Here is a 15,469-nt window from a genome sequence, read left to right on the forward strand (position 1 = left end):
TTTTTTAATTTATATTGCATAAGCTCTTTTAAAAACAACTTTCAAGACTGAACACCTTTAAATGGTCTAGATCAGTGGTTCCCAAACCGGTCCTGGGGAACCCCCTACACTGCTGGTTTTTGTTCCAACTGAGCTCTCAATTACTTAATTGAACCCTTAATTGAACTAATAATTGACATTTAATTATTTTAAACAGTAGGGGTTTTAAGTTAGGTATAGAATTATATTAAAAAACTTATTGAAGAAACAACTATTTTCTTACACAATTTAAAAAGTAAAATCTAAGCAGATTGTTACTTCAATTCAGGTTTTTCAGGTTTCAATTAAGTAATTGAGAGCTCGGTTGGAACAAAAACCAGCAGGGTAGGGGGTCCCACAGGACCGGTTTGGGAACCACTGGTTTAGATAGCACTGATTCACTGGTTTTGCCATCTAAATGTGGAATTAATCTTCATTGGCCCAATACTGGGGCAAAATGCCCCCTTTCTACAGTTTATGATTTTATCATATATGTATGTTTAAATAAAAACTCTACACCCTTATTTCATTTTTAAAAGTGTTTGCCTAAGTGAGTCAGTATTCACATATCTATTTATTACTAAACTTTGTTTTTTGTGTCAGAAAATGAACATTTTCCATAAGGGGGGCGTTTTCCCCCAAAATACCCTATCAATTCAATTATCGGAACATTCACTACAATTATAAAAATGTGATTATGATCTTATTTAAATATCGAATAACTCTACATTTCACATCTTGGCCTCCCTTTTTTGTCAAAACATGCACAGGTAGCACTTCACTTATTTCCTGCTTCCAAAGTTGACATGACAAATCGTGAATAAAAGCATGCAAGATATTGGGAGGTGAATATGCATCTGCCTAATGTAGGGGTTCCCACCCTGGCCCTGCTGGTTTCTGTTCCAACCAAGCTCTCAATTACTTAATTTAATGCATAATTGAACTAATAATTTCTTAAAATCAGCATCTTTTCATTATTTTAAACAGTAGAGGTTTTAAATTAAGTACAGAATTGTATAAATAACTTATTAAATAACCAACTCTTTTATTACAAAAAAAATAAAAAGTAATATCTAAGCAGATTGTTACTTAAATTAAGGTTCAATTAAGCAATTGAGAGCTCAGATGGAACAAAAACCAGCAGGATACCCAGGTACTCCAGGACCAGGGCTGGGAACATGCATTACCCTTTCAGCCACCTGGCACATACATCTGGCAGTAACAACCTAGTAATCTACCAATAGTATAATCTGTGCTTCTTATACTCTGAAACTGAAGGCATTGGATATTTGTAATTTAAATGGCAACATTGAAAAATAAGTCACCAATATTTAAGTAAATATAATTATCTTTAAAAAAAAAAAAAATACACGAGTATGTGCAATACGTTTAAATTGAATCACAGGATGTAACACATAATGTATGCACTATAGGATGGCACAGTCCTTTACCAAGTGATATAGTAGATATAGACACTATGGGATTTTTTCCCATTGTACTCATACAATGTATTATTTTATTTATTTGAATATAGGTGACCAAACCTTATTTTACATTTATTTTTAAATGATCCGAGATTGCCTTTAAATCACCATTAATGTCAAGTGTAGAGTCAAAACAAAACATTGACATTTTGATTTAATGTTTCCTCCATTGTGAGTACTACCTCTGTCCCTTTGCCGTGGACCCCCCAGCTCCCCACCTCAGTGCCCCTAGTTTGGGAACTTCTGGTGTAGGGTTCTTGTGATTTTATGGTAGTGCTATTTATTAACTTGTCTATTTATAGATGACATAGAAGCTGAACACTTTATTGGTGTAAAATATTGTTGAGATATATAACAACTGGTTATATTACATTACAATCAGACCAAGATGACTTCACTGCATGTACAATTACAAGACAGACAATTACATCCCTTACAACTTCAACACCTCCCCATCACCACACCTGCCATTTTTAGTGCCTGCTGTGTGCAATATTCCCATCACCACAACAATGTGTGCATTGAAACTCCATTAAGAACTCTATGTACTCTTTAGAGTAACAACAGTAAAGCATAGCATACCAGTTCCTTGTGAGCTGCCATATTGTTCTACTGCCTAACAATGGAATGTAGCTAGACAACTGCATAAAGCATTTCCATGAAGGAAATATTTAATAATCCAAACATGTATTTGAAGATAGATATTGCATTTGTATCAGTTGTACTGTAACACAAATAGCCAGGTGTCACTGCTTTACACAAAACTTTATTCATTAACATATACTGATATCTGGTTAATAGTCTGTACTTACTTTAATAAAGCTTGAAATTAACTGATGTCTCATAGTATGAGCTTTTGGTTGTCAGGATTCATTGTACAAATCCTTCTCCCAGTGCTAACAAAAGCAGACAATATTCAGTCTTTCACAATTAACAATTTCTCTGAAAAAATTAAACACTTGGTAAACAACGATCGCCTGAGAAAAGATGCCTCCCTTCAACTTAACAACAGTGATTGTGTATTATAGTGTTCTGCATCAGCTGAAAAACGACAAGAGTTGAAGAGATGCATGAAAAATGCAAAAAAGTGCTTGACTTACAGTGCCTTGCGAAAGTATTCACCCCCCTTGGCATTTTTCCTATTTTGTTGCCTTACAACCTGGAATTAAAATAGATTTTTGGGGGTTTTGTATCATTTGATTTACACAACATGCGTACCACTATGAAGTTGCAAAATATATTTTTTTATTGTGAAACAAGAAATAAGACAAAACTATGTGCATAACTATTCATCCCCCCCCCAATGTCAATACTTTGTAGAGCCACCTTTTGCAGCAATCACAGTTGCAAGTCTCTTGGGGTATGTCTCTATAAGCTTGGCACATCTAGCCACTGGGATTTATGCCATTGCTTTAGCAGTATGCTTAGGGTCATTGTCCTGCTTGAAGGTGAACCTCCGTCCCAGTCTCAAATCTCTGGAAGACAAACAGGTTTCCCTCAAGAATTTCCCTGTCTTTAGCGCCATCCATCATTCCTTCAATTTTGACCAGTTTCCCAGTCCCTGCCGATGAAAAACATCCCCACAGCATGATGCCGCCACCACCACCATGCTTCACTGTGGGATGGTGTTCTCGGGATGATGAGAGGTGATGAGACATAGCATTTTCCTTTCAATTTTAGTCTCATCTGACCAGAGTACCTTCTATATGTTTTGGGAGTTGAACAGCAAACGTGTTAGGAAATTACTGATTCCCTGAACAACATGCCAAAAGCTGACTTTGATGGTGTCCAGCCAAGCGAACAAAAAGAAGCGTGGTTTGGGATCACTTTGATTTAAAAAAGGATCATGTTCACTGCAAATACTGTGATTCTGTTTTAAAATATAACACCACGACTACGCCAATGATGTATCACCTGACAAACAAACATCCAGCCGCCTTGGCTAGAAATAAATGTAATGAACATCACGCAGAGAGGATAACACAAGAGATTTGCCGGTTAATAGAGAAAGATATGATGCCAATAAAAATTGTTGACGGCGAAGGTTTTTGGGTATTAATGAATTTGGTGGAACTGGGATATAGCATTCCATCGCCAGGCATCAGGCGCATAGAAAGGCTCTACAGAGAATAGAAAGCAGATCTTGCAGCACAACTGGCTACAATCAGAGGCGTCGCTACACCCTATTTAGGGGGGCTTCAGCCCCCTGTACTTTCGCTCAGCCCCCCTAAAAATAATACAACAAAAGAATCCAAGAATTAAGAAGTAACTCCGCAAAACACTCAGCAACGCCCCCCCCCCGATTCTGGACTCCATTTTGAAGCCCCCCAAAAACTTTGAAAGTCTACAAACGGCCCTAACTCCCGACTGCTGGACTGCCTTGACTGCGGAGAGTCACATCCCCATCACCTGCCATTACATCGGCGGTGTTTGCAAGGTGAAGTCCGCAGTCCTGCTAACCGAAAGTCTGCCAGTCCGACACACAGCGGACCACCCTGCAGAAAAATTAAATGAGGCAGTGGATATATGGGGACTTACTGCCAGTCATTTAAATGTAATACTCATCCAAAGATGGTGAGTCTGATTGTTTTATTGTTCCTTTTAAATATAGGTTAAAAACACCTTATTTTTCATTCATCTTTTGACTCAATTTCAGTTTTAAAATATAATGTTTTCATGTTTAATCCAAAAGTGAGGTAAGAGCGTTGCACTTTTCTGATATGCGTTTATCTACATGATGTCAAATATGTCCACGTCTTGTTAAAATAAAGATTTTATTGAGGAAAAGACACACATTGGAGATTTTCTGCCACAGGCCAAACCCCCCACTTTTTAATAAGATTAATCGATTGATTGATCTTTAACAATGTCAACGGTCGATTAAGGAAAAGTCTTCAAATTTGCAACCCTAGTCAAGGCAGCCCTGGCCCTGGCCATTATTGCGCCCTGTGCGACAGCACAATTCGCTGCCCCTGTATTAATAATAAGGCATTATTACTTACCTTTTCAGCGATTTCTTCTGTGATCGTGCCTTTGTCTTGTTATACTTTGATATATTATTATTATTTCAACCTCTCTACCTGAATTGTTTGTTAAGCCTAATGCATTTTTGACAGATTAGAGAAACTTTAAATATACTTTTTCTGTAGTTCTACCTAGCCTGCAGTACAGTTATTGATCACTGTAATGCTAAAACATGTACATTGGAACAACAAAAACACAATGGAAATGCAGTAAGTACTGTCATGAATACCAGTATTTATTCTATGCAAAATCTAAATATATAAAACAGTATATTTAACTTATATTTCAGTTTCACGATAAAGATTGTGCAGTCGATCACTGTTTCCTCAACCTTTCCAAACTCCAGTATTACTTCCTCTGGCTTTTTCTTTAAAATAATTTTAACCTATCAATGGCTCTCTGAACTGTCACTCTGCTTAGTCCCGCCTTCAAGCAGAAGTAAATGACTCAATCAGTGAAGCAAGGTTTTGGAAACCAACTCTGTTTGGACAGAACTGCAGCAGGGGTGCAGAACGTATATCATGCGTCTGATACTTGCCTCTAGAAGACGGGACATACATAATGCAACCTTACTTTTGATATGTTAGTAAGCTTGTAGAGGGCACGTGCCCCAAGCTCCAAGCTCCAAGATGACTTCTTGCAATGTCAGGTATTGGGCAAGGAAGTATTTATTATTTATTTTAAATCTTTAAAAGGTCTGTCTTTGGCTGCTGTAAGTGGAAATGTAGGATAGGAAATAGGAACAAACCACATCACTCACCCACTCCAAAACAGAGAACTTGTCTTAGCAGACAGACCACTTGTCTTTTCTTTTAAAACCGCAATACCATCTGCAGGAAAGATTTGAAATCCCTTCTGACCTTTGTACCTAGATACCTTGTAACGGCTTGACTTAAACAGAAGTATAGATGTACAGTACTATGCAAAAGTTTTAGGTAGATGTGAACAAATAGTAACGTAAGAATGCTTTCAAAAATAGATTACATTTATCAATTAACTGAAAAGAAGAAAAATCGAAATCAAATCCATATTCTCAACATCATTGAGTCTGTCTGGGATTACATGAAGAGAGAGAAGCAACTGACGCTGCCTAAATCCACAGAAGAACTGTGGTTAGTTCTCCAAGATGTTTGGGCCAGCCTACCTGCCGAGTTCCTTCAAAACCTAGAAGAACTGATGCTGTTTTGAAGGCAAAGGGTGCTCACACCAAATATGGATTTGATGGAGATTTTTCTTCTGTTCAGTCACTTTGCATTTAGTTAATTGATAAATATAATCTATTAACGTCTATTTTTGAAAGCATTCTTACTTTACAGCATTTTTTCCACACCTGTCTAAAACTTTTGCATAGTACTGTATATTATACATATTTTAGATATTGCTTTGTCTGCATGAATCCTTACATGTAGTTGATAGACACGTGTGTGTCTGAATGCATGTCTGCAGAGAAGAGCAAAGGACTGACCTGCCTGATATTCATACAGTGCACGCACGCACAGCTTCCTGCCTGGCTCGGTGGACTCCTGCTGGGACTCGGTGGACTCCTACCGGAACACACAGAGACGTTTAGACTGAGCAGTTCAATGAGACAATAAGAACATATAAACATCAGGCCAAAGTGAAATAACAGTTTTAATCACTATGGAACAGTGCCATGGAAGAAAAGACAACACAAACAGTGTGCGCAGTGTTTGAGGTGGGGGTAAGTGTCAGGCCTTCCTACCGTCTCTCCATTCTCCTCCTCCTTCAATTCTACCACCTCTGGCATGGTGTAGACCTTCTCGGACACCTCATGCCTCACACCACAGCGAGGAGGAGGGGAGTGCTGGGGTTCTGAGACAGAGAGAGGAAAAGGGGATGAGAGAGGGAGCAAGAGGCATTGGTAACCTTTAAACTTATAATTAACCACAACAGTCATTTATCTCAAAACCCAGTTAACAACTGGATTGATCTGGCACAGGAAAGGCAGGAAACTCTGTATACAACTTCTATTGCAATCTAATGGTGGTGCTCTGAAGAGACCAGTTCACCTGGACTGTGTACAGAAATACAAATAGAAAAAACAGCAAATCAACTATATATGATAACAAAAACAGTACTGCGTCTATTTTTAAGGCAGTGTCTATCAAAGCTCCAAGATTACTTCTTGCCATGCCAGGTATTGGCAAGGAGGTATTTTTTGGGTCCGATACTGATAATTGGGACGCAAAATTCCACGATTACCCACATATCTGCTTATATTTACTTTTTTGTTAGCATGCAAAACAGACATTTTCTAGCATGGATCCCTCAAAATGTGTCTCTCGTACATTTGAATAATAAACTTTAACATAACATTTTTATCATCAATAACAACCACAAATCATGTTATTAAATAAATTAGAATAAGGAAGAATAAAGGGAAAATAAATAAATATATGCATGTTCTATACATTAGAACAAATACCAAGGTATATGAACAATTTCACACACAAATAGAAAAATATGCAAGTTCTATACATTAGAACAAATAATAAGATAGTGTTAAGTGCTGACGTAGCTAATATAAGCACTTTACACGCGTCAGGTTCTCCTCAGGTTCGCAAGTCCTCCTCAGTGCTCAACACTGCTGATCCAACAGGAGAGGGTTATATTGCAGGATGCACAGCTTCTCTGCATTTTCTCCTAAGAGGGAGATCCTTTTTTTTCAATGTACTTAAAAAAGCCCTCAAAAGTGTAACTTATTCACTGCATATGTTAAAAGTATTGCAATACAAATCACAACCAAAACACCATACAGGATTAGAAATAGTTTTATAAATATCGTGTATGTTTTCATTTTATTCCAACTTTGTCAAAGAGGTGCTTTTTTCACTCATTTTCTTTAGATTGTTCACTGTGATCTGGGCTTGCTTTTAATTTGCAGAAAGTTTTCGCTTGCTTATATCCAGCCAACATCTTCAGCAAACATTTACTGTTTTTCATTATTTTAAGTCCTATTGTGAATTTTGAAAAGCGATTCAATTAACCTTTCAGAAAAAATGGGCCTCTATGCCATAGTATATGGTAATCTTCAGTCATGACAAGACTAATCACTAACCAAAATTATGGATACTCAAATGCAGCACAGCTTTCAAAAAGACTTCCAATTGGCTATGAGGGTTTTAGTCAAACATATTGGTATTGGTTTTTAAGCCCTGTTTCTCAATGGGTGTGTGTTTGTAAAAAAATTGAAACAAATATTTAGCCAATAGTTTGAGAAAATGTATTGGTGCATTATTGGTGGAATATATGTCGATACTTATATTTCTGTATAAGGCCAATATCGGAAGATAATATCACTGCTCCGATATATATCTGTCAGGCCCTAGTAAAGAGGTAGATTATATATTTTTCTGTTAGATATTCCTTTGTCTGCATTAATCTTTACATGTAGTTGATAGACGTGTGTGTCTGAATGAGTGTCTGCAGAGAAGGGCGAAGGACTGACCTGCCTGGTATTCATACAGCGTGTGCGGCTCAGTGGACTCCTGCTGGGACTCGGTGGACTCCTGCCGGGACACAGAGAGACGGTAAGACTGAGCAGTTCAATGAGACAATAAGAACATATAAACATCAGGCCAAAGTGAAATAACAGTTTTAATCACTATGGAACAGTGCCATGGAAGCAAAGACAACACAAACACAGTGTGCGCAGTGTTTGAGGTGGGGGTAAGTGTCAGGCCTTCCTACCGTCTCTCCATTCTCCTCCTCCTTCAATTCTACCACCTCTGGCATGGTGTAGACCTTCTCGGACACCTCATGCCTCACACCACAGCGAGGAGGAGGGGAGTGCTGGGGTTCTGAGACAGAGAGAGGAAAAGGGGATGAGAGAGGGAGCAAGAGGCATTGGTAACCTTTAAACTTATAATTAACCACAACAGTCATTTATCTCAAAACCCAGTTAACAACTGGATTGATCTGGCACAGGAAAGGCAGGAAACTCTGTATACAACTTCTATTGCAATCTAATGGTGGTGCTCTGAAGAGACCAGTTCACCTGGACTGTGTACAGAAATACAAATAGAAAAAACAGCAAATCAACTATATATGATAACAAAAACAGTACTGCGTCTATTTTTAAGGCAGTGTCTATCAATTCTCCAAGATGACTTCTTGCAATGTCAGGTGTTGGGCAAGGAGGTATTTATTATTTATTTACTTGTCTATGTATTTATTGCACATAATCTGTTAGATTTTATTTAATTTGACTTTAATACCAATATATAAAATAACAGAAGTTTGGAGGAACTATCAATTTAATCCCTTAGACACTAAACTGACTTATTTTCCATTCGAATTGTTTAATTTAAAGGTTCTAAAACACAGAATGTAACATATAGCAATACTTTCTACTGTTGTATTTATGTATAGGCATATAATGATATGCATCAGCAACAAAATAAAATTGATAATTCTTCCAGACCCCCTAAAATATAGGTTTTAATTATACATTACTTCTCAAAAGATGGCTTATTTTTGATAAACTGTTCCTCAAATAATAAATCCTGATAGTGTTTTATATCAAATTAACTAAATTGTGTTAATTTCATGTGTTGCATCCTCACAAATGTTGGCAATATATTCTCATTGTTCTTATTTCTATCACTGAAAAATAAAACCAATGGCTTCACACAACACACACGTCACAAAGTGTACCAAGGTTTTAAAATCTTACAATGAAAATAAAAAGAATGTGGTCTATTCAAAAATATTCTTTCATTAAGGTCAAAGGGAACTGGCTCATAACCTCTTTAGAGTGCAGCTAGGGTTATATTTACTATGGAACACATATAGAAACACATGTATGATCTGTACGATCTTCCTGTAAGGCCAAATGCAAACCCTCTCATTAATCTTTCTAGAGAAAAGCTAACCAGGTGCTTTAAAGCAACTCCAGTTATCTTCAGCAAGTCTACAGTGCTCTGTGGACAAAGGCCTTTGACCACAACCTCAGCAGCCCTGCAGCCAGTGTTGCAGCCCATCGCCTTTGTCATTCGAAATGTGAGGTTTTGCACAGTCTCCTTTTTAGCTGGGCCTAACCACATCCCCTTAGCCACACAGAGTTTACAATCACTAAAAATAAACTGCAAAGGCACTGTAAATGGCGAGGCCCATCTGTGCTGTTTCCATGTGTGGGTGTGTGTGTGTAGAATGCAAATTCAGTGACAATCTTGTCCTTATATTAATTTATTATATAGAACAATTGTACTTGTGCTGTATACTTTAAATATTTAAAAGGTCAGTCTGTTGCTGCTGTAAGTGAAAATGTACAGCCCTTGGTCACTACCTTACAGACAGCAATCGAGCCCCAAATAGGAACAAACCACATCACTCATCGACTCCAAAACAGAGACCTTGTGTTAGCACACAGACCGCTTGTCTTTTCTTAAAATACTTAAAACCGCAATACCATCTGCAGGAAACATTTGAAATCCCTTCTGACATTTGTACCTAGATACCTTGTAACGGCTTGACTTAACATCAAAAGCAGACATAAAGATGTATATTATATATTTTTCTGTTAGATATTGCTTTGTCTGCATGAATCCTTACATGCAGTTGATAGATGTGTTTGTCTGAATGTGTGTCTACAGAAAAGGGCGAAAGACTGACCTGCCTGGTATTCACATAGCGTGCGTGGCTCGGTGGACTCCTGCTGGGACACACAGAGATGGTGAGACTGAGCAGCTCAATGAGATAAGAACATATAGAGATGTGAATTAAAGGAAAAACTAACAGAAAGTGTCTCAGTAAGGTGTTGGGCCACCATGAGCCACCAGAACAGCTTCAATGCTCTTGACACAGATTCTACAAGTCTCTGAACTCTACTGGAGGGAGGAACACCATTCTTCCAAAAGATATTCCCTCATTTGGTGTTTTGATGATGGTGGTGGAGAGTGCCATCTACACAGCGGTCAACAATCCATAGTATATATAGCATATATGATTCACATCATTTTCATACTCATCACACCATTCAGTGACCCCTCGTGCCCTGTGGATGGGGGCATTGTCATCCTGGAAGAGACCACTCCCATCAGGATAGAAATGTGTCACCACAGGATAAAGGTGATCACTATGAAGAACTTTGTAATGATTTGCAGTGACCCTTCCCTCTAAGGGGACAAGTGGATCCAAACCATGCCAGGAAAATGTCCCCCACAGCATAACAGAGCCTCCGGACCCCCTCACTGTAGAGCTCAAGCAGTCAGGCCTGTACCGTTCTCTTAGTGTCGCCACAAATGCACTCGCCCACTTGTCCAGAACACGAGCCAGTTGTGACTGAAGCTCCTGCCATTCGTGCCCCAGTAATTATCTCTCTTTCAAAGTCACTTAGATCTTTTCCTCTTGCCATCTTGATCCAAATCGAGGTCAACTGGGCCTGCTCAGCATTTATATACATGCCACAGAGCATGATAGGATGTTCTTAATTGTATCATGCAGTACACCTGTTTGGAGGCATCTGCATTCGTTTCTCCACTCATTTTTTCAGGTTTTTCCTTTAATTTCTCACCCGTCTGTAAATATCAGGCCAAAGTGAATTAACAGTTTTAATCACTATGGAACAGTGCCATGGAAGCAAAGACAACACAAACACAGAGTGTACAGTGTTTGAGGTGGGGGTAAGTGTCAGGCCTTCCTACCGTCTCTCCATTCTCCACCTCCTTCAATTCTGCCACCTCTGGCATGGTGTAGACCTTCTCGGACACCTCATGCCTCACACCACAGCGAGGAGGAGGGGAGTGCTGGGGTTCTGAGACAGAGAGAGGAAAAGGCGGTGAGAGAGGGAGCAAGAGGCATTGGTAACCTTTAAACTTATAATTAACAACAGCAGTCGTTTATCTCATCACCCAGTGAAAACCGTATCCTGTACCTGCAGTCCCATTCTGTTTTATAGTCTGCTCTCCTCTCTCTTCACACCCCTCTTCCTCATCCTCGTCCCCATGATCCATCTCATTGGCTGGCTGCCCTGCTGGCTCCTCCCTCTCTGCCAGTGATTGGTGGGTTTCCTCTGGGTCTGTGAAACGCACACAGTGACAGACAGCATCGGTGTAGTTTTTGTGAAACTTTGCTTCAGTGACTACTCTACGTCACCATCGGCAAGAAATATAATATAATAATTATCTCTACCTGCTCTAATTGGCTCCTGATCTGGCTGACAATTAGTCTCACGGTCCTCCTCTGCTTCATCTTTTTCTCTAATCAGGTAGATGTCCAGGGGCGGGGCGGAGGGCTGCGTCTCCTGTATGTATGTGGAGACAGACTCCACTCTCTGCTCTCCCACTTCCTGGAGATCTCCATCCCCAACCATCACTTCTCTCCAAATCACTGATTCCGCCTTAAGACTCTCCTCTGATGTAGGCCCCGCCTCTGCCTCTGGATGGAGTTCTGCAGGCTCTGAATGAGGAACCTCATCCACACAGGCTGCCTGAACCACGGAGTCCGTCTCCATAGCCTGCAGACACACTGACTCAGCGGGGGCCTCAATGTGCACTGGTACACAAGCCCTCTTCTCTTCCTCTTCCTCCTCCTCCTCCTTCAACTCCTCCTCTTCCTCCTCTACCTCCTGCTCATGTGAGGCAGCCACAGCCACAGTGCTGGAGTCTGTTGCTTCGTTGGAGGCTGCCTTTTCTCTGGACACGGTCTCAGCTGTGGTGTCAGACTGCATTTGCAGGTAGCTCAGCGTTCTGGAGGCCGTGTGCGGCTCTGGAGGGGCAGAATGAACACAACAATCAGACAAGAACTCTAGGGATAAACAGCACTGATAGTGGAATAAAGGATTGAACAGCAAAATGTTATGGAAATGAACTGATCCATCTGAAAAGACTGGAAGAGACGGTCTTCATACCACTATCACCCATCCCCCAATCACTTACCTGCCGCCTCGGAGGTTCCCAGGGGGGGAGCAGGGCTGGGGGGCGTCATGGGGGCTGCAGGGCTGGCCAGGGGGGCCACAGGCGTATCGGAGGGCAGAGCAGGGGCTCGATCAGCAGGGGCAGGAGAGAATGTAGGCTCAGTAACAGGGGGAGTAGAGTCAACAGGAGGGCAGGAGATGAGTGAGGCAGACTGGGGCTCAGATGGAGGCTCTAGGACAGGAGGCAGGGGCTTGCTGAGGCCAGAAGATGCAGCAGGAGGCGAGGCCACAGATGAGTGGTCAGGGTCACTATGGGCAGGGGCCTGAGGCAGTTCAGTTTGGGCAAGAAGCTCAGGGGAGATGGAAGGGAGGCTCTGGGAGGCAGGTTGAGCTGGAGGCAGGCGGAGCTGGGGTACAGCTGAGGCTGCAGTCTGTCTGGTGAGGGTGGGGCGCTGAGGAGAGGTGGGTGGGGAGGTAAGGGGAACCACATGACGGGTGGGGGACTGGTCTTGGGTGATGGGGCGGAAGGTGGGGTCAGGGCGGCCGGGACTCGGTGGGGACAGAGAGCCAACTCTGGTGATGTGAGGTAGGGGGGAGGTGGGTGTCCGGGAGAACGGGGAGACCACGGTGGGGCTGCGGGGGGAGGTGGGGGTGGAAGAGTCGGACTTTCCGAAAATGAAGGCTGTGTCAGTCAGGCTGCGCTGGTAGCGACGGAATGGGGGCTTGACTGTGGAGAGAGAGACAGAGAGACACATACAGAGAGAAAGTGTGAAGTGTGTGAATATGTGATTTCAGTATGTAGCATCTGCAATATCACCCAGCAGCTTTAGAGGTTTGATAGCTTGAATTATCCTTAATGGCAACTCTCAAACACAGACAAAACACTGCTACACACACATGTAACACAACCACACACTCAGACCTAAAACTGCACACGCACACACACTTCATAAAGCCCAGTGGATCCTAACCCTGATCCTGGAGGACCTCCTACCCTGCTGGTTTTTGTTCCAACCGAGCTCTCAATTACTTAATTGAACCAATAATTTTATTTTTAAAATTGTGTAACTGATCAAAAGTTGGTTCCTTAATAAGATAATTTCCTTATACAATTTTATACTTAAAAATCACTATTGTTTAAAATAATTAAAAGGCTCTGATTTAGGGAATTATTAGTTAAATTAAGGGTTCAATTAACTAATTGAGAGCTTGGCTGGAACAAAAACCAGCAGGGTAGACTGTCCTCCAGGACCAGGGTTGGGGACCACTGATATAGCCCCCTACACACACACACACACACACACACACACACACACACACACACAAAAACAGCCCCTGTCCCCTCCCTTCCTAGACCCCCTCTCTCTCACGGCGTGGCTGACCTGTGCGGGGGGAGCCAGGACTCGGGGGGGTACGGGAGGAGGAGGAGGACAGCTGACGGAAGAACTCCCGCGGGTTCATTGAGCGCTGTGACACCAGCACCGCTGCCTCCTGCAGGACAGGAGGGAGAACACAGGTCTGTTACAGCTGGCCGAGCAGCAGAGAAGAATGCACTACAGTAGTGCAGTGTCACCCCCTTGCTGTACAATATCACCGCAGGGCCCAGTGCTGACACGGCGTGGCACTCACCGCAGCCTTCTCGATGGACTCGCTGCGCCGGAACCTCGCCCGCATCTCCTCCTCGTGCTGTTGCTGTTGCACCTCCTGTGGGACACACCCAGTCAGACCTCGCACCTCTCCCAGTGGCCACACTGTTCTTCCTCTTGGGTTTGCTTGTGATCACTGCACTCTGTATTTTAGCTTTTTGCTTTCTAACAGTTTTTTGTGTTTTCATGTTTTTATATTCATAGTCCAGAGAGATGTATGTAAACTTATTTTATACTGCCTTCTATCTGATTCCAAGACCCTTGCCTAATTGCAGTTGATTTGTTTGGGTGCATCAGTGTTTAATTTGCAATTCGGCGGTTGGGCATGTTCCGGTCCCATGTGTCATCGTCTCAAGAATGGTTTTCTAGAATCTTTCCCTCCTCCTTTGTTTCACTCACCCACTTGGCCTTCTCTTGCTTTCTTGCCTCTGCCTCCATTTTGGCTTGCATCATCCTAGGACACAGAGGCACAGAGTCCAAGAGTTAGACAGAGACACGGAAATGTGCTGAGGGAGGCAGAGAGGCTGACACAAACAGAGAGGGGGACAGATAGGAGAGACAGAGTGTCCCACAAAGACAGACACTCGCAAGGGCTGTCCCAGCGATATGGAGGTGGAGAGAGATGCATTTGAGAGTACCGGATGTAGAGGGGCCTGATTTGAGAAAGACACAAACAGCCATCGAGACTTCTGAGTTTGTACCTCTGTTCCTGCAGTAGCTGCTCCTTCTCGCTCAGCCTTCTCTCCCTCTCCTCGGCTTCGCGTCTTTCCTGCATCACCCTCTCCTTCTCCCAGCGCCGCCTCTCCTCCAAAACCCGTCGCCGCTCCTCCTCCTTCCTCAGCTCTTCCTCCCGCTGAGAAAGAAAGAACAGGAGGGGGGAGTGGGGGGGGAGGATGAAGAGAGAGGGACCGACACAGTTTTGGGACAACCAGTGAGAATTAAGAGATGGGATGGGTCTCATTTCCACCCCAATATCTCTCTCCCTGTTGTATAAATATGTTTGAGACAAGAAGGCCAGGCTCTTGGGTGTAAGTGTTTGTGTCTGCTCGGTTTTGTGATTGGTGTTTTGTTGCAGCTTTATTTTCTGCCGATGTTAACCTGGCAGGACTCATTCAAATGCATATTGAGTCAGTTATGGAGCTTTTCTTGGTAATCTGAATTATTTCATTAGATTAACCAGTGTCACCCAACAGAAAACAACTCCCACTGATACCTAGTAGAGACCCCAGAGGTTTGGGATCATCTGAAGCAAAACACTCACCTCGGCACGCGCCCAGAACGAGTCCCTGTTGATCCTCCGCATCTCCATGGCAGCATTTGTCTTCCTGTAGTTAGTGCCCTGGTGAGGGAGAGGAAAAAAAGAAAGACAGAGAGGGATATTAAAAGAGAGGGAGGAGGAAAGGCAAGAGAGCGGATGGCTG

At 42.2% G+C, this 15,469-nt stretch overlaps 1 protein-coding gene across 2 annotated transcripts in view; it reads right to left on the reverse strand.

Annotated features, from left to right (window-relative positions):
- The window catches only part of LOC136755382 (drebrin), a 50,902-nt gene that overhangs the window by 6,898 nt on the left and 28,535 nt on the right, over positions 1-15,469 (reverse strand). For both annotated transcript variants that reach the window (XM_066711930.1, XM_066711931.1), the window contains exons 6-19: positions 15,310-15,387; positions 14,750-14,901; positions 14,448-14,502; positions 14,032-14,106; positions 13,785-13,893; positions 12,425-13,129; positions 11,679-12,254; positions 11,422-11,565; positions 11,192-11,301; positions 10,161-10,200; positions 8,238-8,347; positions 7,996-8,056; positions 6,250-6,359; positions 5,992-6,070 (exon numbers count right to left, since the gene is read on the reverse strand). In XM_066711930.1, the coding sequence (XP_066568027.1) occupies positions 5,992-6,070; positions 6,250-6,359; positions 7,996-8,056; positions 8,238-8,347; positions 10,161-10,200; positions 11,192-11,301; positions 11,422-11,565; positions 11,679-12,254; positions 12,425-13,129; positions 13,785-13,893; positions 14,032-14,106; positions 14,448-14,502; positions 14,750-14,901; positions 15,310-15,387 (2,404 nt within the window). The remainder of the gene's footprint in view (positions 1-5,991; positions 6,071-6,249; positions 6,360-7,995; positions 8,057-8,237; positions 8,348-10,160; positions 10,201-11,191; positions 11,302-11,421; positions 11,566-11,678; positions 12,255-12,424; positions 13,130-13,784; positions 13,894-14,031; positions 14,107-14,447; positions 14,503-14,749; positions 14,902-15,309; positions 15,388-15,469) is intronic.

Source organism: Amia ocellicauda, chromosome 8, assembly GCF_036373705.1.
Source record: "Amia ocellicauda isolate fAmiCal2 chromosome 8, fAmiCal2.hap1, whole genome shotgun sequence".
NCBI classification, from domain to species: Eukaryota; Metazoa; Chordata; class Actinopteri; order Amiiformes; family Amiidae; genus Amia; species Amia ocellicauda.